This window comes from Strigops habroptila, chromosome 4, assembly GCF_004027225.2.
Source record: "Strigops habroptila isolate Jane chromosome 4, bStrHab1.2.pri, whole genome shotgun sequence".
NCBI classification, from domain to species: domain Eukaryota; kingdom Metazoa; phylum Chordata; class Aves; order Psittaciformes; family Psittacidae; genus Strigops; species Strigops habroptila.
In genome coordinates this window covers 18,138,996-18,163,710 of record NC_046358.1, presented here as the reverse complement: position 1 = coordinate 18,163,710, position 24,715 = coordinate 18,138,996, and the positions used below count along the sequence as shown (strand labels likewise).

Genomic DNA, 24,715 nt, shown 5'->3' with positions numbered 1-24,715 from the left:
GCATAGGCAGCAGCTTTCCTTCCCCACATAAGAGCTGGCTGGAGGGTGGTGTACAGGGGGTGGCAGACATGTGCAGCATGGGAACCTCTTCAGTCCCCTAAAGCCCCCAGCAGCCTCCACCTCCTGCCACAGGGGCCCTCTGCCCTTGCAGACAGACAGGGGGACCAAGGAGATATTTCCCGTTCCTCCCAGTTATGCATTATACACCGGACACCTGCATCTTTGTTCTGAACAAAACACATCCACCTCTCCTAGACGCATATTCACTCTGTTCTGCCACAATATGAATAAAAAGGAAGATACACCGGTTTTGCATGTCTACATGAGCCATCTGCTTCTATTTTATTCATAAAAACCTGTAACAACAGCGCTCGCCATAACAAAATAAGACTGTTTCTAAAATGTGGATGGTTGTATGTGTGTGTGGATAATTTAATCCCAGAATTCTGCAGAAGCTGGATTTAATGCTTTTTTTTTTTTCCAGTCAGATACCATCTAGCCATTAGTATTCCTAACATAGCATATAATTAGCAAGAGGCAATACATTGTATGATCATGCACGTTAGCACTTAAGTAGAAAAAAAACGTTTCATTGTCAAGTACATAAAAAGCTAAGAATAAACCCGTACCACTCTTCCTGTTGAATATCCAAACATCTTTTCACCATTTTTTTCATCTTTTTATCACAGTTTTGCACTTCAGCTATCTCTTTCCATCACACACAGAGCAAGTGAAATGATGCTTGTGTCATTCTGGTGGCCTCACCAGTCAATACCAGCCATTTATTAACTACATTGAAGATAAAATTTTCAGTGCAAATCTTTGAACTTTACAAAAGTGAAAAGGGTATATGAATTTGTTTCTTATAACCTTCTTAGCATGAAAAATTCTCCTTTTATAGATGTATTTATCATAAAAATAATTCAGCAATAAATTCAAGCTCTGGAAGTCTTACTTTTGAACTGACAGAAGTTAGAGACCTGCTTTTTTATTGATTTGCCTGCACTGTTATTATTTAAAATGATCAATTTTACAAATTTTGTGCTTGTACCTTTCAGGCTGGGAAAGGAGCGCTGAGATCTCTCTTACTCTAGATGCACCCTCAGCCACAGGGCTGAATTACTCTGAATACCAACCAACTTCCTACCTGCCCATGGTCTGTGCTGAGAATATGACAGCAATGAAAGGAAAAACCTTACAGGCAAATATTCTACAGAACGCCAGGAAGGAGATGCAGTAAGTGGGTTTACAATGCTGTCCTGTGGCAACACAGCCCAGCAGCAACAGCTGCCCACCCTCAAAGCTGGTGGAGGGGAAAAACTATCACATCACAGGGCGCGTGGAGGAAAGAGATGCACACACACCTCAGCACTGCATCACCAGTGTCCAGCTGTGACTGCAGCAGTGAGACAACAGAAACCTGTACCTGCCAGAAATGGTATATGGTTCCAATACAGAAAGAAACCAATAAACACTAAAAATAACTTATTGCATACAATATATTTAAATCAACAGTCAAATATACATTGAGATGTGCTTCATGCAAATGCCTTGGGGCACTCTACCATAAAAAACATTTTTATATATACACACATATAAATGCCACAGAGTATTTAAATGTTGAGTCTACCAAATGATTACTTCATTTACTCTTCTTGACAAACAAAACTCTTCTGGGAAAAAGTCAATGAAGTCACAGCTGAGAATAGAGCCCAGCAAGACAAAAACCATGGCAATGCCAGCAGAGGACTATAGGAGAGATGTGGTACCAGCTTAATTGGAAAACTTGTGCTTGAGGTGCCACGTAGTGACAGCAACAGATTGAAAGATAGGTTTTATCCTGAGTACCATGAAGATAAAATATTGCTACCAGGCAGATCTCTACAGATCTTAATGAGAGTATTGGAGATGCAATGATGGAGACAGTGTGAAGTAAAAGCACCTAGAAAGTGTTAACAAGACACAACAGGGATAAGGAAAGTTAGCAAAATTATATGATTTTTCCAGCTGCTAATGAAGAAAGAAATTTGCAATGTTATCCTAAGTCTGAGAAATGAAAGGAGAGGGAAGTACTTGGCACAATGAAGTGTCTTCCTTGGAGGTCAAGGCTAATTAATGGTTGTGGGACTCAGGAGAGAATTTAGCTTTTGTCTGAATCCTGAGTCCTCTTTCTTCCCCCATGGCCAAGATCAGCTTTTTGTCTTGTTACTCAACGAGATCAGCCCACGCTGAGTATGATGTTACAGGGGATAGACACCTCCAGAATATTTGGTACTTATTTGATGGTCACCCATTAACAGCTGGGAGGAAACACATGAGCCAGGAGCTAACGTCCTCACTTCCTCACACCTGCAGCTGCCCAAGGAGCTGTGATTTCTGTTAAACCACTTCTGTTACGTAAAACCCAACTATTTGCTTTCTAATTTTCTAGATAGAAGAGCAACTAACAGGTCTGAATGGAGCTTCTTAACTCTCATCCGGCTCCTGGGTCTCCTGCTCAACTTTTTTCAACCTCAGCTGCCTCATGCTCACTGGTTGTAACATGGTGATCATATAGTTTATTGTTGTGCAGGATCTTATGGACTACCACAGCTTACCTGCATCACTGCCAAGCAGCAGGCTTTGTCCTGCTTCATCAGTGGTACCTCGCAGGATTCTGGGTTTTATGTTCCTGTGATGGGCAACACCCAAATACCATGCAGGTTCCCAAATTGGGATGAACAAAGTCTCGATGTTGGACTTCTATCTGCCTTCTACAAGCACTGGGTTTTCCCTGCTCTGTGTACAAAGACCTGTGTAGTGACAGAGCTTTGCTTAGGCTGTTGAGCTCTGCAGAGAGATCTCAAAATTCTTCCTCCCATGGCAAACTCAAGAGCAGAGTGGGGGAAAAAGAATCTTACCCTCAGCCTTCTATTTTGGGGGAGCAGCACAGGGAGAGCCCAGCCAGCAACTCTGCTTTTGCATCCTCGTTTGTACAGATGGCTTGTGTGGAGCCGAGAAGGATTGTAACACTAGAAGAGATGAATGGTATCTACCAAGTTCTTTATCCAGGCTACAGTATTGACCTATATCTGCTTTATAAAGGTGAAAAAACATGGATAGCTGTGTGGGTTGAGCAGGAACATCTTCCTGCTGCCAGCTGGCAAACAGCTTGGGGATTACAGCATGAGGATTAATAGCCTTTGTCATTTGTAAGTGCAGATGCTAACCTTACTCATATGACAGACTGATCTTCTTTGGATTCTGTGCCTGTTTGCTGTTCCAGAAAGATGACCTTGGGCTGCTGTGAGAGACAAAATATTTACACATTCATTTCTTAGGGCCTACAGCGTAGGCTGCAGGAAGACACGAGCTCGCTCAGCACTGAGAAAAAAAGGAGAAAAGAAATGCTCTATGCCTTCAGCTAAGGAATCATGCAGAGAAGCTGGGTTTTAGCTCAGGCTTCATGCCAGTGCAGCCCGGCTGTGCTGCTTTCTGGAGTACAGAGCAAGCAAACCCCCAGCTCTACAGCAGCACAAGCACACTGAGAGCCTTCCCTCCCCACCACCTTCTTGGCCACTGCTTGGGGTTTTCATTGGGGTTTCATTCATGTTTGCCCGACAGCTTGTTAAATCTGCACCAGATTCTGAATAAACACCCAAACCAGCTATGCTGAGTTACCCTGTATGTCTTTCCAAGCTTTAGGATCTGTCAGCTTCTAGCTGCTTTTCTCACAGAAGCACATCAGCTGGGAGCCAGCATCACTGCCTGCGGTATGAGAACGTATTTGCTGGGGGAGCGCACGCTGAAGGGAAAAAACTGCCTCATTCAAAGTGTGAGTTCTTCTACAAACCCTGGCTGTTTTTTTCCCCTCCAACCACAGTTGCAAACATCACACTTCGTACAGTTTAAATGGAAAGTGGATGTTCCTGCATACTAATTCTTCCAGGCTCTGTTGTCCTTTTACAGAACACGATCCTATGAAAAAAAAAAAAAAAAAGAAGAAAGCAAATAGAGAACAGGTTGTTTCATGTGTCATTAACTCAGTCCACATTGCAGTGAATGGGTGTCACCACTTCGTAACTATTAAAGTATCACAGCCCAGCCAACAAGCTTCAAACTCCACAAGTGGACTAGGAAGCAGAATAGCAAGATCTTGGTCATGAGCATCATAACTTTAAGATGACCCCTCCAGGAGTCAGCTCCCCTGGAGCCTTCGGGATAATGTGAGAGGGAAGGCCATATTCTTTGCTCAGCCTTTCTGTCCACCTTTCGTGCTGAAGGGCAGAAGGCAGCTGAGAGGCCGAGAGATGAAGTGCTGTGATCACACAGATTAAAGATGATGATAAATACAGGAGCGGAAGGAAAGCTCTGCAGGCACACTAGCTCCAAGGTCACCAACAGCTTCAACTGAAGGAGAAAATGAGGAAACGCCTGCTCCTCTGCCAAGCTGCCACCTTAGGCTTTATGCTGGAGAAATGATCAATAGCAACTGGCAGCCTTTGGTTCTGTGCATCCAAGAACATCTAAAGACATTCATGACTGAAGATCAGTGGATTATGTAAAGCACCAAATAACTTATCGGGATCTGCAGCCGCTAAATATATACCCAAGTATTGTTCATGTGCCCCAGGAGCTGCACAACCCACTTTACCCCTCAAGGGAAACACAGACAAGCCAGAGTGACAGGAGAGAGCAGACCACAGCAGGGTCCAGGTAACTAAAGACACTGGTAAAAAGGAAACCCAAACAGATCAAATGATGTAGCAGACCATCCAGATAAAGCCTTTACAAATGGGCACTTCAGTCAGCTGTAGCTGTATCTCAGTGGGCTAAAAGAGGTACTCATTCCTGTGGGCATCAGTTGAAAGTCACCATTATTATAGGGAATATAAACATGGTGAGATCATTCTGTTCTGTTGTCGATACACATTAAAAACAAAAAATAAAACAAGAGCAGAGTGCCTGGCAGGACAGGGACGTGTTGGCTGGAGAGAGACCAGGGAAGGAACAGACTGCAACTAGCTGAACGATGCTGTTCAAGACAGAGAGATGTATCCAGAGCACTTGCCCACAATATTCTGGGCTTATGCCAGTGCATTTAGTTCCTTCCCACACAATGGTTTTGTGGGTTTTCAGGCTGTGATTTTTATTTTATTTTTCTCTCTCAAGAGAAGAAAATTCAAATAAGCTGTAAGGGAATTCCAGACAGTGGTGTTAGAAGGGGATGAATTATCTTAGAAAACATGAGTGCATTAGGAAACCTCCATCATCTGGACTTCCAAGTGCCCAAGCATTCTCAGAACCAGGTCAGCTGTTTCTTTCCTGCTTGCTAAACTCCCCATGGCCCTCTCACATCTCTTCTCCCCACCTGGAGCCCCACAGAAGCAGAGATCAGGCACCAGCATCAGCATCCACGTGGATGGAGGCCAGTGGAGCACAGGGCTTCAAGTTTACTGATCATTGCCAACTGTGAGCCAAGTGCAAGTCAAGATTCTCAAGGAATGGCAATCTTTCTGCGAATTCAATCTTGTCAACCACTTCTAAAGGAAACAAGGGGTTAAAGCAGTGACTGAAAGGGCAGTTGTATTTACAGAATACCATGAACACAAGCCCAGCCTGTATCAATATTAGCAATGACCAATTCAATCTGCCAATGGGAAGAATATGCAATATGGGGGAGCTGCTGCAAAGCCTTCATTTCACAGACAGTCAATCCTGAAAAGAAAAATAAGCGACAAAAGCAACAAAAATCAAGGTAGCAAGCAGAAGCAACCCCAGCACCCAGCACTGTATTCATCCCAAGATTCCTAAATTCTTCCATTATTTCAGTAGAAACACAATGAACCCCACAAATGCACTAACATTTTTAGCTGCAGATCCAAAACCCCAATGCTCCCCTTGCCTTATCCCTTTTCCCTTCCCTTTAAACTTTTCTAGTAAAAAATCAGGCCAAAATGTTGTTGCAAGGATGCAGCAACCTGCTTTCACCGGAGAGCAAGGTTTTAACATGTGCTCAGATATTAACTTACTCTAAATAAGCTATTTGCGCTTGCTTTGCTCTGACTCCTGATACTCCACACTGAAATTACATATTAAAATTCAATTCCCTTAATGCTGTATCTTCAGAAAAGATCTTGATGTGAAAATGGCATGGAAGTCCAAAACCAGTTTACTTCACTACTTTTTAAGAGTATCTTTTCCACTCTTTTTAATCACACTGTTATAAATCTGGGTTATCTCCAGTTCACTGCTGAAACATATTATCAGCTTATACTTTTCCCTTAGCTAATCATGACGCGTAAGCCATACTTCGCAGGTTCAAGAAGTTATGAAGAGAACCTCACTAAGTTTATTATACATACATGTCCCAGATAATAAAATGACTTATAAACACTTGTATATACATTTTATGCAGCTCAGGAAAAAAGATGCAGAGACTGGAAAACAACTGAAATCAGCAAATGCACCTTTTCAATTGGGCTGTTTCCTTTACTTTTTTCCAGAAGAAAAGTACATGATAAAAAAACATTTATATTCTGCTGGTTACTGCTCACACGCTCATTTTCTCTTGCATTGGTAATATAGCGATGTTAACAGTGCCGTCAAAAATGTATTTGTTTGCTGAGCTGTGTTTGGGCTATTTGTGATGCAAAGCCCCAGTAGGGCAAAGTAGATATTACATTAGCTTATCTAGGCAGTGAGGACAACCCTCTTACATAGGATACCCACCATCAGAAAAATGATGCTCAGACAGGTAAGTGGTAAGAATATATAAAACCATGGCCTGTAGAATAATTTGTATCACCTATACCAGATGTCTTCCTCCATGCAGATTATTCTGTCTGCCTCACGAGGATAGACAAAGCCTGTGTGTATGACAAGTGATAACCTGTGTGTATCACACCACCACCCGCAGGGTCTGGCTAGCCTGGATATGATGTAAACCTGCACCAAGGGTCAATTTTGGTCAAACAGCCAGTGCCAAAATTTGCATTAGTTAGATTTGCACAGCACCATTGAAGGGAAGGAGAGACTGTGGTGCAGTAGGAGGCAGAATCTGGTGCCAGGTCTCAGTAAATGACAAAAACAAAACATGAAGTGATTCAGTACAGACAAACCTTTTCAGCAAAATATTTCCTGTGTCTTGCTATCATCAGCAGGAATAGAGAAATGCCAGTCCCTTCCTAGAGAGCGCAGAGAATAGGAGATTGGGCAGCTGATAGTATTTGAAGATCTCAGCACCTTTCTGCCTACATGCCATCACCACAGTGGAGGATGGACATCCTCTGCTGTGTCACATACAGCATTGCAACAGCTAACAACTGCTGAACTTTCAATAGTCGAGTAGCAGACTAAGACATGTCCCCTATCCATCATTTCCATAACTTCAACTCACAGAGACAGGAAATAAGATTAAAATAGAAAATTACAATATAGTCTGTACCGTAACTACATAAAAGTGCTATCACCTCCTTCAGCAAGCCTGTTCCTTGCATTGTTTTCAGTTAAAGGTAGGAAACATAATAGTTTTCTCTGGTGTTACTTCTGCAGAGCCAGCAGGTCCTCAAGGGGGGTCCCCTGGATCCCATTCCTTGCCTGCAGGAGAGCTCACCCCAAAGATGAGGTGGCATAGTCTGGCATTCTCCACTGCTCCATGTGTCAAAACCAGTCCCCTTTCAGATCCTGAGAAGATATCACAGGACAGCACATTCAAAGAGCCCTCAGCAAACTGAGTTGTGCATAACTGAGTCACAGAGAAACCACAATCTAAAGCCTTCCTGTATAATGCTCACAGAAATGCTTTTCTGAATGAACCTTGCTTAAAAACCAAAGTGACATATGAGCAAAACAATGATGCAGAAAAGAGTGATTCAGGCACAAAGGTGGATATGCAGCTTGCTCTAGTCTTTTTTGGTATTTGTGATGACAGAAGCCAGGAACGTCAAGTAAACATCTAAACATGCATTGTATAACTGCAATATAAAACTGATGTTAGTTATCTCTCATGCAAACCTATGGCAATGCAGGCTGACAAGTGCACAGGACGCTTAAGTAAAAATACGGATAGTGCTTAGTCCTAATATCAGTTTTTAGTACAGGAAAACAGTAGTAATGTCTAGGCACTTAAAAGTTGACAGAGAATTCAAGAGCGCTTTCCCATGCTGCCTGAAAAATATATCATTCAGTTTACAGTGGTATCAAATGCTTATTTGTAGGACTTAGAAACACAATAATACAAAGGGAGAGAATGTGATCTGCATGCAGGTTAGCCTTTCTGTGAGCTATCTGCATGTCAAGAATATCTGCAAACTTCACTAATATAAATAAGGGAGGGAGGGGAGAGAGAGTTTACCCCAGAGGAAAACAGCATCAAAATAGTCCTGTGATGGTCAAGCCTATGACAAAATGAGCAAGACAATGACCAAGGAAAGGATTTTGTAGGTATTCCCACTGCTTCTCCCTAGGGTTAATTATTTGGATGTACAATATGCAGGACAACCTGGAAAGACAAGAACTAAGCTTGCTTCCCAGGCCTTGCCATCTTTAATACCTGTGACTGCTGACACCGAAAAGTCAGGTTAAAGTGCATGTGACCCATCAGAGAACTGTGCTTGTCATGGCACAGCTTTTTGCTGCTGATTGAGAACAAGGAAAGACAGCCCATCGCATTAGGACCCACAGGCTGTCCTGGTAACCACTAGGACTCCAGCAGCATGTGCCACCTGCAGACCTGTGTCCCCTTTGATTCCTTCATTTCCTGCCAATGACTTTGCTCTTCCTCTCCGCTGCTGTTCTGACCCATAGAAATCCATCCAATCATCTCTTTGCGCTTCATGCTGTGTCTGTTGTATATGGAGATCATTAGTGTGACATCAGAGAGCTGGAAGAGAGCAACCTGGAAGATGAAAGTTTCTTTGTAGACAGGGTTGGGCTGTCCTCGACGGATGGAGGTTTTGCAGTGAGACATCTCCTGACCCACAGAGTTGCGCAGGCAGAGCTTTCCGTAAGTATCTAATACAAAAAAGAGGAAATAATGTTTGGCACAGGTGATAGACTAAATGAAAGCCCCAAGCAATCAAAAAACCACCCCCCAAACCTCCAAGTAAAGCAGCTTTGTCTACAGTGAATAACAGATGAGGGCTGGACTGCTGTCATCAGAAAATCCTTGGGTTGAGAAACAGTGGGATTGGATTTCCTCATATTCAGCTGCTGAGAAAAAGGGAGGAACCTGATGCATATTTCAGCCCTACTCTCTTGAAAAGAGCAGGAAATCTGGCTCCCAAGCCTAGCAAACCCATCTAAGACTAACCAAAACTATTAGCATCTCTATGGATTCTCCACATCGAATGATGAGTTTCCACCTTCCCTCTTCTCCCTCACAGTCAAGCTTCACTGAGGCTGTCTTTACCAGGGCTTGCCTTGGCTTCACTTGCCTGTTCACCACTCTCCTTTGGAAGAATGCCTCTATGACCTTTATTTGAGATAGCAAACAAAAAGGGTCCTGAAAAAGATGGAAAGGAACCTACATAGTGAAATTATTTGATCTCACATGATAGTTTCTAGGCTTTTTCCAAATTCTCATTTGTCCTGATTTTGGAGGAAAGTACAATGATGTCATCATTTAAACTTTTTTGGTGGACTCAAGGTCAGTTTTATTCGCTATTTAAAGTCAATACAAGGAGTAAAAAAGCTTAGTAGATACAGGGAAGGGGTGGTTCAGGTCAGTATTCCTATAAATCCACCCTTAAAACTCTTGCTGCCTCCTGTATAAATTAATTTACCTCTGTTATGTGGTCGCTAATACTGTGGTCTCAGGCACTGTTGTCCCAATGCTCCACAGACCCAGCTCAGTGTAAGTTTTCACCTCGCTCTGCACGTGATGGTAACAGATCACTTGATAAGAAAAGTCCCCTCCTAACCCCTTTGTAATCTGTGCCTGGGATTCTGCAAGTGAGTCTTATTTCGGAGTGTGCTGAAGATAGGAAATAAATAACAAGCCTCCGTCTCTTGTCTACAGCATTTCTATCCTCTTCTGTTCCCTTCTGATGTGATATTTTACGCACTTATCTACTGAGCAACACAAGGTGTGAAATTACACTTCAGGTGTGAAAACACTTCTGTGTCTCCAAAGCAGGGCTTTCCGCTCCTCTCAAACTGTTCCACTGAAAAAGCTGTCAGGAGACTGACAATCAAGGAGAAAATTGTGAGCCTGCACAGCTGTACAGCTATCTAGTTACTGCAGGGGAAAGTTCAGTCCAGTCATTAGCTGGGGGTGCCAACCTGTCTCCCAGCATAACACTGGAGATGAAGTAGATCTTGCCAACAAAGACCTACCCGTTAGACAGAAAAGCAGAGCTCTGACATGAAATAGTTTCCTGATTGTTTCTGGGAAGGAAAGAACTGCTATATCTAGAGGTGGACTAATTCCCACAGTAATATTCAATGTTCATGGTGCCGAGGGACTGAAATCTGTAATGACTTCACACACATCAGAAACACAAAGTCCAAGAGAGGACTCTCTGTTCTAGCTTGACTCAATGTGAAACAATGCAAGCAAACTACCAGACACAATCCCTTGCAGAGCTTGTTAAGATGTCACTTTGCTTTGCACTGACAAACCGTAACATGCACTGAAGCATTCCTCATGTGGAAGTCCTGGCTGCTGGTCTGAGGCTGTGGGGAACTCGCTGGAAATAAAGTGGGGAGGAGGGGTTTTATGGGTCTTTTAAATGTACTAATATTCTTTTTTTTTTTTTTTTTTTGTAAGGAGGGGATTTCAAAATAATGAAAAATCTCTGCCAGGCTGAGTTTTAAATACAAACAAGCAGCTAATTAATACAATTCCCTGTTTGAATTTTAAAATTTTTATTTCTTTCAAATTGAAAGCTTACATTTTCTATGTCATTTCAGTGCATTTTCCAAACCAATCCCATTTACAGGCAGAGAGCTGAAGGGGCTTGTTGCTGCTGACACACAAAAGAGGTGAGTGCTGAGACCTAGGAATTCACGGAGATGAGATCATCTCTGTTTGCTCCTGGACCAATAACTCAATTTTTTTCTAGATATGTCCTTGGTGTCATACCGCTTTCTCTGCTACCCTCTGAGAATTGGTTTCCTGAGGGTGAGGGCATTTGATTGGGATCACAGCAGGACTGGGTCAGCAAGGGCAGAGCTGGGGCATGGAGCAACACTGGAAAGGTCCTGCTCCTTGATCCCTTGGCAGTTCCTGGGAGGGTTTCCCCGACTGAGGACTGCTACAAACACTGTCACTGCTATCTCATCTGGGCACAGCAATGTGGAACGTAACTAAGAGCAAATGAAGCATGTTTTAGCTTATCTTCCCATGCTACTTGAGGGAAAGGTCACCCACACATGCCTGTATCTTTTTTTCTGAGAAGACAGGGAGAGGAATAAGGTCTAGATTTTCCTCTCAGTCCCTTCTGACTGCTGCCAGTATTGACAGCTCGGGTGGGATTCATCACACCTAACTGCACGCACATTTGAGTGCTCCCCAAAGGAGTCAACCAATACCACCAAAAGCAGCACATGGCATAATTCAGCAGCAATCTAGTAGACAATGCTACCACTACAGATGATTTAAGTTTTAACACTAAATCAAGTACCAGAGCTAAAACACCTCATAGGATGCTGTTTCAGGATGTCCCAATTAATTTTCCAGGCAATGAATGGATGAGTTTCTTGCAATCATAAACTCTAGGATGCCACACCCTTGACTGAGGCCTCAACTTTTGCAAGTGAGGAGGCTGTAAAGAAAAATGAGCATCACATGACCAACGACTTAAACCCAACAGAGATTAAAGAAAATTGGGCTTTTCCTATAATACACATGAGATCCACCACATAATTCTGCACCAAGGCCCTGTCTATACAGTATCAAGGTTGATGGGGATTGTGCATGTGTCATCCTCATCAGGCAAGAACATGCAGGTAGGAAGGAGACTATGCTCAGGGCAAAGCCAATACCATGAGCCCTATTCATCCCCATGTAAACACAAGCACAAAATCAGTGTAAGTGACAACTAAATCAGACTGCTAACTCTTCTCAACTTTATTCCATTGGGTTTATTTTGCCAGCCAAAAGAATCAAGCTTGCCTGAACAAAAAAGAGTAGGTGTGGATAATTTACTTAGCATTTGAAATTTGCTTTGCAGAGCTGATACATATGAGGCTGAGCTGTTATTCTGCTTCACTAACTACATTTTAAGACTGTGGTTTACCCTTACTCCATTGTGCTCCTTGCAGCATCTCTTCAGGTGTCTCATCAGGAAACACTTTGTAGTACTCCTTATGGTTCAGTCTGGTTCTCTGAGATAGAAAGCTCTCCCCTCCAGTTGGCTTTGTCAAAGAAAATCCACCTACCGATACATGGTGAAATTTGTGGAGCTATAGCAAGGATGAACTTGAAAATTTACTGAGGAATGTATGTGTGAGAGCATCTATTCATTATGAAGGCAAACATTTTCCACCTAATTACATGCTCAGATGCAGTAATGGCCTCATTACTGTGGTATCTCAGCACTCTGTGCTCTTCAGTGTATTTACTTTCAGGCCACCTCTGTCAAGCACAAAAGGAGAAGAGAGATTAAGGCTCGACATTCTTTAAAATGCCTAAGTGCTCACCTTCTATTTAGGCACCTATCCTACTGACATGAAGGAAAGTGAGACCTCTTAATATCTGGGAGTGTCTGAGACTGCAGCTTGCCCACAGTTACACAGAAGCCTGTGAAGAAGCAAGAACAACATCTAATTTTGCCAAGACCAATTTTAGCACTGCATCCATCAGGCTCTCCTTTCCATATAGGCTTTGGAACAGAAGTTCTTGCTACAGCTCATTTTTACTCTAAAATCATTTTTCATCTCTGGTATGAGTGGATTGAACAATGTTATCGTATACATAAAATATCAACACCTCTGCATTTAATACCAGAGTGAAAAGCACTAAATCAAGGAAGGCTGCAAGAAGCCAGACACATTTTGGGCTGGTGCTGAATAATCTTACTCCAGAGGTTTGGCCAAACCTCTCCTTGTGCAGACAGCTCTGTCTCCATCAATACTGCCCCAACCATAAAACACCTCTTGAGAGCTCATCTGCAAAGGCAATCACTCTATCTGTGATTCTTCTAATGACCCATTTCTGTCATCATCCTTCTAAAGGAACTAACTGAAAATGACAACTCAGGGGAATAATCAACTATAATTTATATGTTCACGTTTTGCAAGCAGGGACCGTAAAGTGCATTCTGTTTTCATTTACCCTGAGTTCCACCGTTATTAATAAAGCTGACCTGTGAACAAGAACACTGCAAGTACAAAAGCATCTAACAACCTGTTTGAATTTATGTTTAGAAAGGAAATAACCAATCAAAGACTCCTGACCCTTCAGATCGGCGGATTGCAGGGTACAACACAGTGCTGTACAGACTTTCCCACTCACACTCCAGGCAAGCTAGCTCATTTCCAAAAGCAGTATAACCATGTCAGCATGCTGCAACCCAGACTAATAACAGCTGCAGTAAAATAAAGCCTTGGGCCTAGAGCTTAATTTCACCCAGCTAGCATGCCCATGCTCCTAGCCTACATGATAAATGGCAGTATTGCATGGCAAAGCAGCCCCAGAACTCGACTCTGTGCTATCTGTACAGAACAGCTCAACGCAAGGTCTCGGTTTGAGACTCAAAAGACCGTTTCTCCACCAGTCATGGCTTTACCTCCCCATTAAACCAGCAGTGGGCAGAAATACTCTGAACCTGGCTCATTACAACTGGATTGGGAAAAGAGCAGGGAGGAGAATTAGACCCAAGCTTTTGTTCCCAACCCCACATGGTGAACATCTGGATTAGGCCAGAGGCAGCTTGCGGCCTATTCTATAAATTGTACAAGAGCTGAGAGCTGCTTGTTACGTTGCTAAGAAGCCAACTTGTCTTCCCCTATTCCACCAAGTCTCTGTTGCTCAGGTCCCCCCTCCTGCAGCTGGCAGCTTTCACACAAGGAAAAGGCTGGGATCAGGCAACCTTCACAATGTGAGTCATCAGAGAACAGACCAGCAGCGCTTTTAATTTAAAATGCAGCAGAAAGGAGTGCTGTACTCTCTGGAAGCGGTTTGGCCTAAGGGAGGGAATTGCCAGCATTGACTTGTTCCATGCAAGGAGAAAGGCTGCAGAGGGGCAGGAGACCAGGCCTCTCTGGAAGCAATGCCCAAGTGTCTCAGGAAAGAAAGCTGCTTCCAGAAAGCCTCCGAGCTCAGTTCCTTGGTGGTCCTTCTCAGCTGCAACAACGTTCCATGTCCACTACATTTTACAGTGCCAGCCCTCACCTGGGACACAAGTTGGGCTGGGGAGCCAGGTTACCACCTCCCTGCACTCTCCAACCCTGAGGAGGTGCACCTTGTTTTGGGAGGGGAAAGAAAAAAAAAAAAATATATATTTTTTTCCTTGTCCACAGCTATGGGACTGGGAGAGGCATGACCATTCATTCTACTTCAAATGCACTCCTTTGATTCAGAAATATCTTGATTTTTATACCCAGCAAGTGTAACATGGATGATACTTTTCATAGACCTTTTAGAAATAGAAAACTATTGAAAACATTACTGGATAACCACATGCTATCACTGGATGTCTAATTATCGCGGAACATCCCCCACAAAAATCTCACAATCACTCCTTAAAAGTCCATTATTCTGCGACTTGTTTTTCTGAGCCTAATCAGTCCCAGGTCTCATGTGTGGTGGGAAGAGCTATACCGAGCCAGTCCATTCACCCAACAGTACCCAATACCACACACCTTATTAACCCCATAAAAATATGGCAAATATGACATATGCTGATTCTCTCCCAAATACCCTCCCAGTCTTCAGCCATTTGTGACTCAAGTCAGAGGCAGTGTTTTCATATTTCTTGCTCATCAGTGGATCTTTCTTTGTGACCTTGTCCTGTGTTGTACTGAACTCAAGCATCTACAATGTTCTGTAGTGAGGAATTCAACAGCATTAAAAAGCTGTCCCCTCTTCAAGACCTGCTACCTCCTTGCTTCATTTCATGATCCTTTGGTTTTGTATCAGGAAAGACAACAAGTAACTGTTGCCAATTCACTTTCTTAATGACACTTCTGATTTCATAGACCTTTGTGAAATCTTCCCCCGTCTCCCCTTGTCATACCATGATAGGAGGCACAGTCTGTTCAGCTGCAGCTTGCTGCAGCTGCTCCCATACCTGTTACTGTCTCTAACACAGGTCTTTCCAAATCTGCTGTATTCTATTTGAACAGAGGGAGCCAAAACTGTACACGGTATTCATTACACCGGTGACTATATATTTACAGTCAAATACCAATTTTTAATTTTGTCCTATGTATATTTCTAACCTTTAATTTATTTGGGGTTTTTCTCATTACTGCTGCTCATCCTTGACTTTCCTGGACCTATTTACTATAAGCCTAATATTTCACTGCCAAGTGGCTCCGAGTCCATCCAGATTAAGTTTGTATTTTGCGCCTTCCCCCATGTAACACCTTACATTCATCCACACTTTGTCTTCCACCTCACTACCCAGCTGCTCATTACGGAAACATCCTTCTAGGGCTCCTTGCATCTGGCTTCATCTTCAATACCCTGAGCAAAACTTTCTCAGCTGATCTTATTGTAAGTTTATCCAAGCTATATTCAAGAATGGGCAACAAAAAGATGCAGAAGAACAATTGGCCTTGTACAAGCTTACTGTAAGCAACTGGCAAGTACTTGGCAGCAAGTAGCTGCCCAGCACCTCTATTGCTCTGTTAACCAAGATCTCTGGAGGACTGAATCCATCCCAGCTCACCCTGGTACAGATCCCCCTTTTATGACTGCTGAGATGGAAGCATGAATTACAAACCTTTAGGAGCCCATGCAAGTTCCCTGTTCAGAGCAAGATATGCAGGTTAAAAGTTTGGGGGTTGTTTTTGGTTTTGATTTTTTTTTTTTAATTTTTTTGATTTTTTTTTTATTTTTTTTATTTTTTTTTCCCCTCCAGCTTCCTGGTTTGATTTGGAGTAATTAAAGAAATTAACCTGTGCCTTAGTTGTCCAGGAATGAAATAGGTATAGTAACTTTTCTTCCCTCACAAACAAGTTCATAAAGTAAAATCCACTAATGGCTTTCAAGCATTCTGATACCAGAGCAATGAGGATCCTAATTTTTGTATGGGAGCATCTTCTGTACTTCTCAGTGTCGTAATCTGTGGCTCAGATGTTTGTTTTCAGACAAGGCTTTATGCCAAGAACTTATCCTGTTCCAAATAGAAATCCTGATAGCTTGTTCTCTCCCTCCTGTCTTCTCCAGCATTAATGCTATTGTATTTGTTTAATGGGGTTAATATGCTGCTGGTATAATAATGATCATGTATGGATGTAATTATTATGTGTGATTAATTCTGCAGCTGCTGAAAAGCTTGGAGGACTTTCCTTAGGCAAGAGAATATCTTCACAATAGTCCTTCTCAAATTGCATTACACACAGACGTAAACCCCAAAAGAAATGCAGAAGGGGAAAGAATGAAGGATGGATTAGAGGAGAGAGAACTGCACCCAGCAGAGCAGCTGATGAAGGTTAAACATCATGTGAACAGAGACCGCCTCTCTGTTGCGAGTTTATACACTGACTAGCACAAATGATTCCTGGTCTGTTACTACACTCCCAAGATACTACTACCATACGCATTGCATGTAACTGGTTACAGACTTTTTAAAGACATGTCTGCCAGTGGTATAAGCTTCTCTTGTTATTTTTTTAATAATAAACATCCTTTAAACTAACATACTGGGGTTTGTTCTAAGAAGATACAATAACACAGACCAAAATATGAACCCCTGCATAATGCTAGCATAGGTTAATGATTTTTACTAGAACTGAAGAGAATGAGGTGCACAGCATACAAGCCATTAGCGCTAAAATACCAAGGGTGTCCATGTCTGACAAAACCATAGATGCTTTTCTGCGTAAGGCTTTTTGGCACACTCTAATAATTTACGGTCCGATGCTGCAGCCACACTATTGAGTGCTCTTAAGTGCTCTGAGTGATAATGGATCTATTTGCGTGATCAGGGATTGTAGACTCAGGCCTATAACTCAGCATGTTCCCAAAACAATACCTGGACACTTATTCTTGACCAAACTATCCTTAAATTCCATGTATGTGACCTGAAGAGAAAACACTGCCTGCCAGATCTAAGTCTCTAACTCAGTTATTACTCATGTAAGCAGCCATGACTTTGATATTTACCTTACTATGTTTAAAGGTTTAAGTGAAGGAGAAGATGTGCCCAGGAAAAACTGAGACTGCACAATCTTCCTTTTTTTCTCTAGAAAACCATCTGGTTTAGCCTCTGCTGTCTTCAACACCTAAAATCACCAATGCTCCAGTCCAGATCCTTCTGCACATAGTGAAATCCCTGTGCAAGGATGCCAAGCAGAGAGCGCACACACTGTGGGAGATACTGAGCTCACCTACACGGGACCACAGGTAGCAGAGAAGAAGGTCAAGGTGGGCAAAAAGCACAGCTGGAGAATTTGCTGTTGTGCAAGACTCTCCTGTCATTCCCCACAGCTGCAGCTGTCAGCAACAGACAATACTAAAGCCACTGGGCTGCAACAGGACATACTCATATGTGATATGGGTACTGTATAGGCTTTGTACATGCAGGGCTAGGAACAGAGATAGATTCTGCCCATTGACTTCTCTCAATCTTACCATAAATGGCTGCCCTGAATAGCAGTTTGGGCTTGGTATTTTGGTGTCCTGAAGCGCTGTTATATTCAAAATCCCCATGATACTTTCAAGAAATAAATCACTCCCTCTGAGCCTCAAACAACAGAACTGCAGATAGGACATATTTGAGAAAACACAGGGGCTATTTGCTCACCCTCCAGAAAGGGAGATAGCAGTTTTAGTTTTCACCCAGTGAAGGACTTATTGAGCATCTCATTCAGGCACCAGCATGTTTCAGACAGTAATGATCGGACCTCACAGCACTTCTCTGCAGTGCCTGCAGGAGTTATCAGTGAAATGCTACTCAAGCATCTGAGACAAGGGCTAGTTTTCTTCTTTCCAGCTTCTTTCAGTTTCTGCTTCACTTGGTTTTCTTTTTCTCACCATACTATAGGGAGCTTTATAGGCACATAAGAATAATGCTGAACGCAGAAGCAACAATGTGACTTGGAATAAAAGAAGCAGATTGTGATAGGCTCAGATTTCACCTGTAATCATTTATGAATTTCCGTGTTTTACCTATAAACTGATTTAATGCTGAGAGATACTGGTCTGACAATGGTGAAGTTGACCTGGAAAGGATGCAAAGAAACAACTCAAGATAGCCTTAACAGTGAAGATTGAAGAACTGTTATGAAACAATGCCAGGACTATTAGTTTGGATGGCTGACAGAAGATTTTGGCTAGCTTATCAAACCAATTAGACTAGGTTTATCTGAAGTCCTGCAAACACAAAAATAGAATATTCAGGCAGAATCTAAATCAAAAAGTCCCTCAAGGAATGTATCATTTTCCCATATACTGCTCCTGTTCTCATCTCATCAACACAGAATGCTTCTTAGGTTTAAAGTTCCTGCCAACCAAACTACTACACTTCTGTGCATCCACCAGCTAAGAAGCTGAATGGCATGTCTAATCAAGGCAGCTAAACTTACCCATGCTGAAATCTAACATGTACACACACGGCTAATCTGCCAAACCCTATCCCATCAGAGGCCCAGGACAGAAACAACTCGCCAGCACTCATAGACAATGAGCTATAGGGCTGCTCAGCTTACTGTAACACACAGAGCTACACAACATGCACCCAGAAAGACCTTTGTTAGAACAATACCAAAACCTGTGAGTAATTTAGTCATGATATTGCAGGTAGGAAGCTGGAAGGCAATTATTTGAGTTCTATGCAGCGAAGACATTCAATTTATGGGAAAAGAGCAGGCATTACACATGCCTGACCCAGCCAGACACAAGACAACTTGTGCAGGGCCTGATTTAAGAACAGAAGTGCTGCATAATCCACATCTTCAGGCAGCTAAGAGACAAAACTGCAATACCACAGGCAGATGCATGAAAACATGCCAGAAAAAACCTGTAGAAAATTAACCTGGAGCTGTATTCAGACTACTTTAATTTCATTTCTGAGAATAAAACTTTAGGATGTATCTCCACTGCAGCACACATAAACACAGGCGAGCTTGCTTGCTACAGCATGTGCTAAGACATTTGTCTTAGTCTACCTTTGCTTTTAATTACTAAAAAGGTGCCAACTTGAAACCTTTCAGTAAAACATGTTCTTGCAAACAAGACGATGTTTTTAAGTCACTCACATGGACACCTAAGCTGTCACAGCTAATACAAGACTTGCGAAGGCTACACAGACTAGGGTCATGTTTTTTCACTGTTGCATAGACTTGCCCTTAATTCTCAAGGGACTGACTGATGACACAGATTATTTCTGTTATATGCTGAAGTATAGTTTAGTGGAGACTTAAGTTTCACATCCACATAATGAAATATTACGTAAATATTTTGTTAGCTCTGGGCCAAAATACACAGCATCTTAAAAAGCACCTTGGCATTTTGCAAGTTGGAGATATTATGTCAAATCCAGTGAAGGCAAGGGACTGTCAAAGGTTATTACCTTTGACAGGCAGGCAAGCACATCACAAAAAGCAAACACAAGAATAAACAAGAAAATGTTATTTCACATTTCCATTAGCTGCTGATTTCAGACAGGAGGCAAACGGACAATGCACGATAAATACAGCACTGCCATTCAACCCCTGAATGAGGGACCCCAGCAACAAAGCAGGTAACACCATGCACTATGGCTGCACGACTTCATCTATATCATAGACATTAGCACCACTATCCTTCTCAAGGACTAACTACAGCTCAGGCACTAACTAAACCTCCTGTAATGCAGCTTCCATTTTTTCCTTTAGGTATTGGAGGAAGAGAACTCAACCGCTACAACCCAGAAGAACAACTTTCAAATCTTCTTTCTACAGAAAATTTTCTTTTGTGGCAGCAGACAATTCCCAGCAGCAGGATCCCAAAGGACCCAAAGCACCAGGTTACCTAGGGCTCAGCAGCAGAACAAGGGGACTAAACAAAGTATAGCCCTGGGAAACACTTAATGGCACTAGGCAGGGCCTCTGTAGGTCACATGGTAACATATAATCACTTGAAAAGTGCTTCTTTCTTTTTATGGATCTGCTGAGAATTGCTCTGTTCTTTGGGTATAACAGCACTTCCGCCATAATCAGATCTTGTCAAGGTATATGCAATAAAAGAGACATTCGAGTATTACTGTCCCATCAGCTGTGTCTTCATGATTGCCTCCAATTACACTGTAAAATTTACCAGCACACATATTTGAAATAATGCTTTTAATTTTCAGTCAGATGCTCTGCAAGGAAACCTACCTCAGCCATAACATAATTGAATATCTTGAGGAAGAAAATAAAAAGCAAATTTTGAATTTCAACTCGACAATGGTGTTATTTAGTAGCAGTGAAAGTACTTACCAGGTGGCCTATTAATTGCGAGGTTTCGGAAATGACTGCCTTTGATGATCTCCACTGACAGCCGCCCCGTAGTGGCATTGTATGACAATCCCACGAGCAGCTCTGGCACCCCTCCATGTGACAGGGACTGTGTTGAAGAAGCGCTATCGCTGTGAGAGATTGCTGACAGACTAAGCTGAGAGTCTGCACTCTGCAGGGAAAGAGCACTGAAAGTCTCATCAGAACATTCACGACCACCCTCCCTTAATTTATATCTTTTACTCTTGTTTAGTAAGATCTCTCTTAAGAAATAAGGCTACTTCTTAAGTCTAGACAATGACTAAGAATGAATTACGATGGGGCTCCAGAAGAATCAGGGCATCACTTTTACAAAAATGCATCTCTGAACTTGCTCTTTAAAGATGAGGAACTCTGCATAATGTGTTATCACTAGTGTAAATCAAAGCCTCTGACATAAGCATACATCCTACTACATCAAATGCACAGTAAATCTCCTTGACAATGTTTTTGGACGGAATGCATTTCGCCGTTTGAGGTTTTCTGGTCATGTACCATGTATTTTCTTTCTTTCTTTCTTTGCTACTATGATGCTCTCTCTACCCCACCCCACCCTCTTCAGCTAGAAAATACATAGTTTATTGATTTCATATGCGCCACCTCCCACTGAGCTTTTTTTAAACAATGAATCATGACAGAGCTCATCTACACAAATTGATTGGCATAGCCAGAGCAGGATACAACTGTGATGTGCATGGAAGACTATAAAGCAGCACATCGAGTTCTTTCTCACATGACCCACCTTTCCACTTCCATCTCTCATGAAAATAACATTACTAGGCATTTCCGATAACATGGAAACTGTACAGAGATCCACAAGCTAGTAGCTAGTGCCAAATGAGGTAGCTCTTGCACTGTAGCAGTACAGGTCCACCGACACAACAGTGCACAAAAACTACTGTCCTTGTTGAAATGAAGACATAATTAGCCTTGGTGGTTCCAGGACCAATCTACTATTTCTGAATGACACAGCACCTGATGACTTTTTTATATGTAGTACCTCTACATGATTTTGTTTAAGCTTGCTAGCTGAGCCAATGTTAATAACACACAGCTTTGTGTGGGAAAGACGTGCCCTGTGCTTCCCCTTACTGATAAATCTTTAAGTGACCATAGGACAGATCCACCAGTTGCACCCTAACAGCTCTGAATGAAAGATATCAGGCACAGCTGATCCCCAGTCACCAGATGAACTATTTTACGGAGTCCATATTTCTTTCATCAAACTTACACTCAAGTTACTCCTTGGCTCCAAGACCAATGTCACCTTTGCTTCCCCTTCCTGGCTGATGTTGCTCAGGTAGAACAACTGCTCTCCCATCATCTTCTCTCCAATCATCTTGTGCACTGCATAGAGGCGGAAGCGAATGGCGTGGCTGCTTAACTCCTCCGGCTCCAGCTTACTGAAGGTAATTTTATCCTTGAACATGGGGATTGGTCCCCTCTGAACACTTGTCTTACCCCTCTGTTTCTTGCTAGGCATCAGCACTGTGTGCACTTGCCAGGTGTTCACTCCACTGCGGTCTTTGTCTGGGATATCCCTTGCTTCTAAGACAGTAACTACTAGCTTTTGACTTGAGGCTTTGTAGTTGAAGATGATGTCTAGATCACCACATTTACAGATGGGCTTATGAGCACTATGATGAGCTGGTACGCTATTCACTTCATTATGTTCCTGCAAAGAGAAGGAAGAAGTAAAAGCCCTGTTGGAGTTCAACTGCTTCTGTGACCCCAACTCTATTTAAAAGAAATCCTCTCCTCACTTGTGCTTGCAAGCTCTGCAAAATAACGATCCCACTGTTTCTTGAAAGGCCAGGGATAGTTAATTGCCTGATTTTGTGTACTATTCCTCATAGAATCTAGTAAGCAACAACACTTGTTGAAGCATTTCCAACAAAAAGTTTCAACAATATTTAAATGTTTTGCAGGAGACTAAAAACTAAAAAAAAAAAAAAAAAAAAAGTGAGGTTGTGGGGTTTTTAATTTCATTCATGTCAATTTTGAGATGTTAATTAATTCTGAGACATTTTGATTAAAATCCTCCCAACTTAATCTATTACTTTGAAGATACACTGGAATTCTTTCGAAATTGCATTTTTTCCATTACCAAAATCAAACATTTCAGCCAAATCTGCTAACTTTTTAGATATTTTGTTCTGCTGGACATTAAAAAAAATTAAGCACTGTGTTTGATTTGATGGGTGGGGAAATCAAGATGTCAAAATTTCCTGCAGAATGGAAATTCCATTTCTAGATACTGCCCTGCAATTCAACACTTTTCCTACATCTAAAGCAATGATAATCAAGAAAAACAGTCTGATTAAATACATATTGATTCTTTATTCCCTTTTTAAATCTCCCCAAAAAAAGCATCTGTTCCTTCAGTTTGGATACTAATACATTTGGAATAAAAATTCAGAATAAACAATCAAAATATGCTTAAACCAATTCACACACAATCTTTTACCTACTTTTAAAACAAAAATCATCTTCATAAAATAAGATAAAAAACATGGATGCTCACCTTACCTTTTGATGAGTGGGCGTGTGCATTTCTGTTCAAAAGTGCTTTTTTATCTTAGAGCTAGAATGTGCTTCATGTGATAAAGGGGTTGCTATAGTGATCAATGATTTGTATTTAAACATGAGTATACACTGTACTAGGGAAAGATTTCCAGTTAACAGCCAGAAGGTGAATTAAGGCCTGTCACTAGCAGTCTGAGTCACCCTCCTCCTCAAACATTTATCTTCTTTCACCTTTCAAGTAACACTTCCTTTCAACATAGGAATCTTATCGTTAAGTGTACAGATGATAGACCACAGGACTTCTGATGTAATTCCCTTCAGAAGTGTCTAGGGTGGTATGTCTCTCAAACAAGACCTTGGGCAAACCTCAAAAATCTTATCTACTTGCTGTTATTCTACTTTTTGAGTGCTCAGATTCATCTGCCATGATGTGCAATGCTCCAGCTTTTCATATGTGCTTAAGATTCATGCACATGAACACAAAAGTGCTTGTGTGCATATTAGTGATGGAGACCTGCTGTCATATATCTTGTGGAAGTGCTATCCAATGGAGAAAAGCACACAAAATTACTTGGTTGCCCATAAAAATGCCTTTCTGTATGAACAGCAGGCTGCAAAGGCAGAAATGCAAGGCAGGCCAGCTTGCCTGGAGAGAATGTGACGTTATGCAAATGCTAAGTGCTGCTGTGTAGCTGTCAAGTTATTTCTGTCTGGTTGATGAAATAATATCTAAGAAGGAAACGTAATGGGATTGCACTTGACTCATGTTCCACATGTTCATCCCTCCCCACTTTCATCTGTGCATTTGCTATTGAAGAGATGGAATCAAGGCACATTTAAGAACTGCTGCTAAAATGTGGAGATAACTGTGCCTGCAGCATAACTTCACTTTCATCAACATGCCTGAGGGGAGAATGCAAACGCATCATAAACCCACAGGTACAAAGACTGAAGAGCACTTCCCTGCCCCAACAGGGCTGAGTATCTCATCTCCCGGCAGCATGTAGAGTAGACTGAAGATCAGCTATCTGGTTTTTGACAGAACAACTAGAAAGGATCTGGATTTCAGGAAATCTTGATTTGCGCTACTATAGCTGTGGCCACATCCGCTGTAGAGAAAACTACATGAACTGGAGGCAGAGAGGGAAAGAGAAATGCCAAATTCTGTGTCACTGACCTTTCAGTGTGCAACCAAGCTTTAGAGACCTCATGGGCTGGTCCTTTCAGACTATCTGGGACTCATCCCTGTACAGGTTTTCAGCACACAAAGCTTACAGATGCCCAATTGTTTTTCTGTGGAAGTCATTAACAGAATTCCCCTCAGCTTTCAGAGCTGAGCTAGGGCTGTCCTTTTATGAACATATTCGTTATACAGACACTTAAACAATACAAGGGAATACAAGGGAAGTGTGGGTTTTAGGCATGTCATCCGGATTTCTTTCTTTCCCTTTTCCCAGCACAGCTGTTGAGAGGTCAAGCCAAGTATACTGACTGATACTGTATGTCTAACCCAGTCGCTCAGGACAGCCAATATCCGCTCCACTAGGTAAAATAAGTCCTTTTCTGCCAGAGAAACCTG

At 42.1% G+C, this 24,715-nt stretch overlaps 1 protein-coding gene across 4 annotated transcripts in view; it reads right to left on the bottom strand.

Moving 5' to 3' along the window:
• Window positions 1-308: 308 nt before the first annotated feature.
• The window catches only part of SYT16 (synaptotagmin 16), a 114,531-nt gene continuing 90,124 nt past the window's right edge, over window positions 309-24,715 (bottom strand). For all 4 annotated transcript variants that reach the window (XM_030481368.1, XM_030481366.1, XM_030481369.1 and 1 more), the window contains 3 exons: window positions 21,842-22,285; window positions 20,554-20,743; window positions 309-8,994 (listed from right to left, as the gene is read on the bottom strand). In XM_030481368.1, the coding sequence (XP_030337228.1) occupies window positions 8,681-8,994; window positions 20,554-20,743; window positions 21,842-22,285 (948 nt within the window). In that variant the 3' untranslated portion in view covers window positions 309-8,680. The remainder of the gene's footprint in view (window positions 8,995-20,553; window positions 20,744-21,841; window positions 22,286-24,715) is intronic.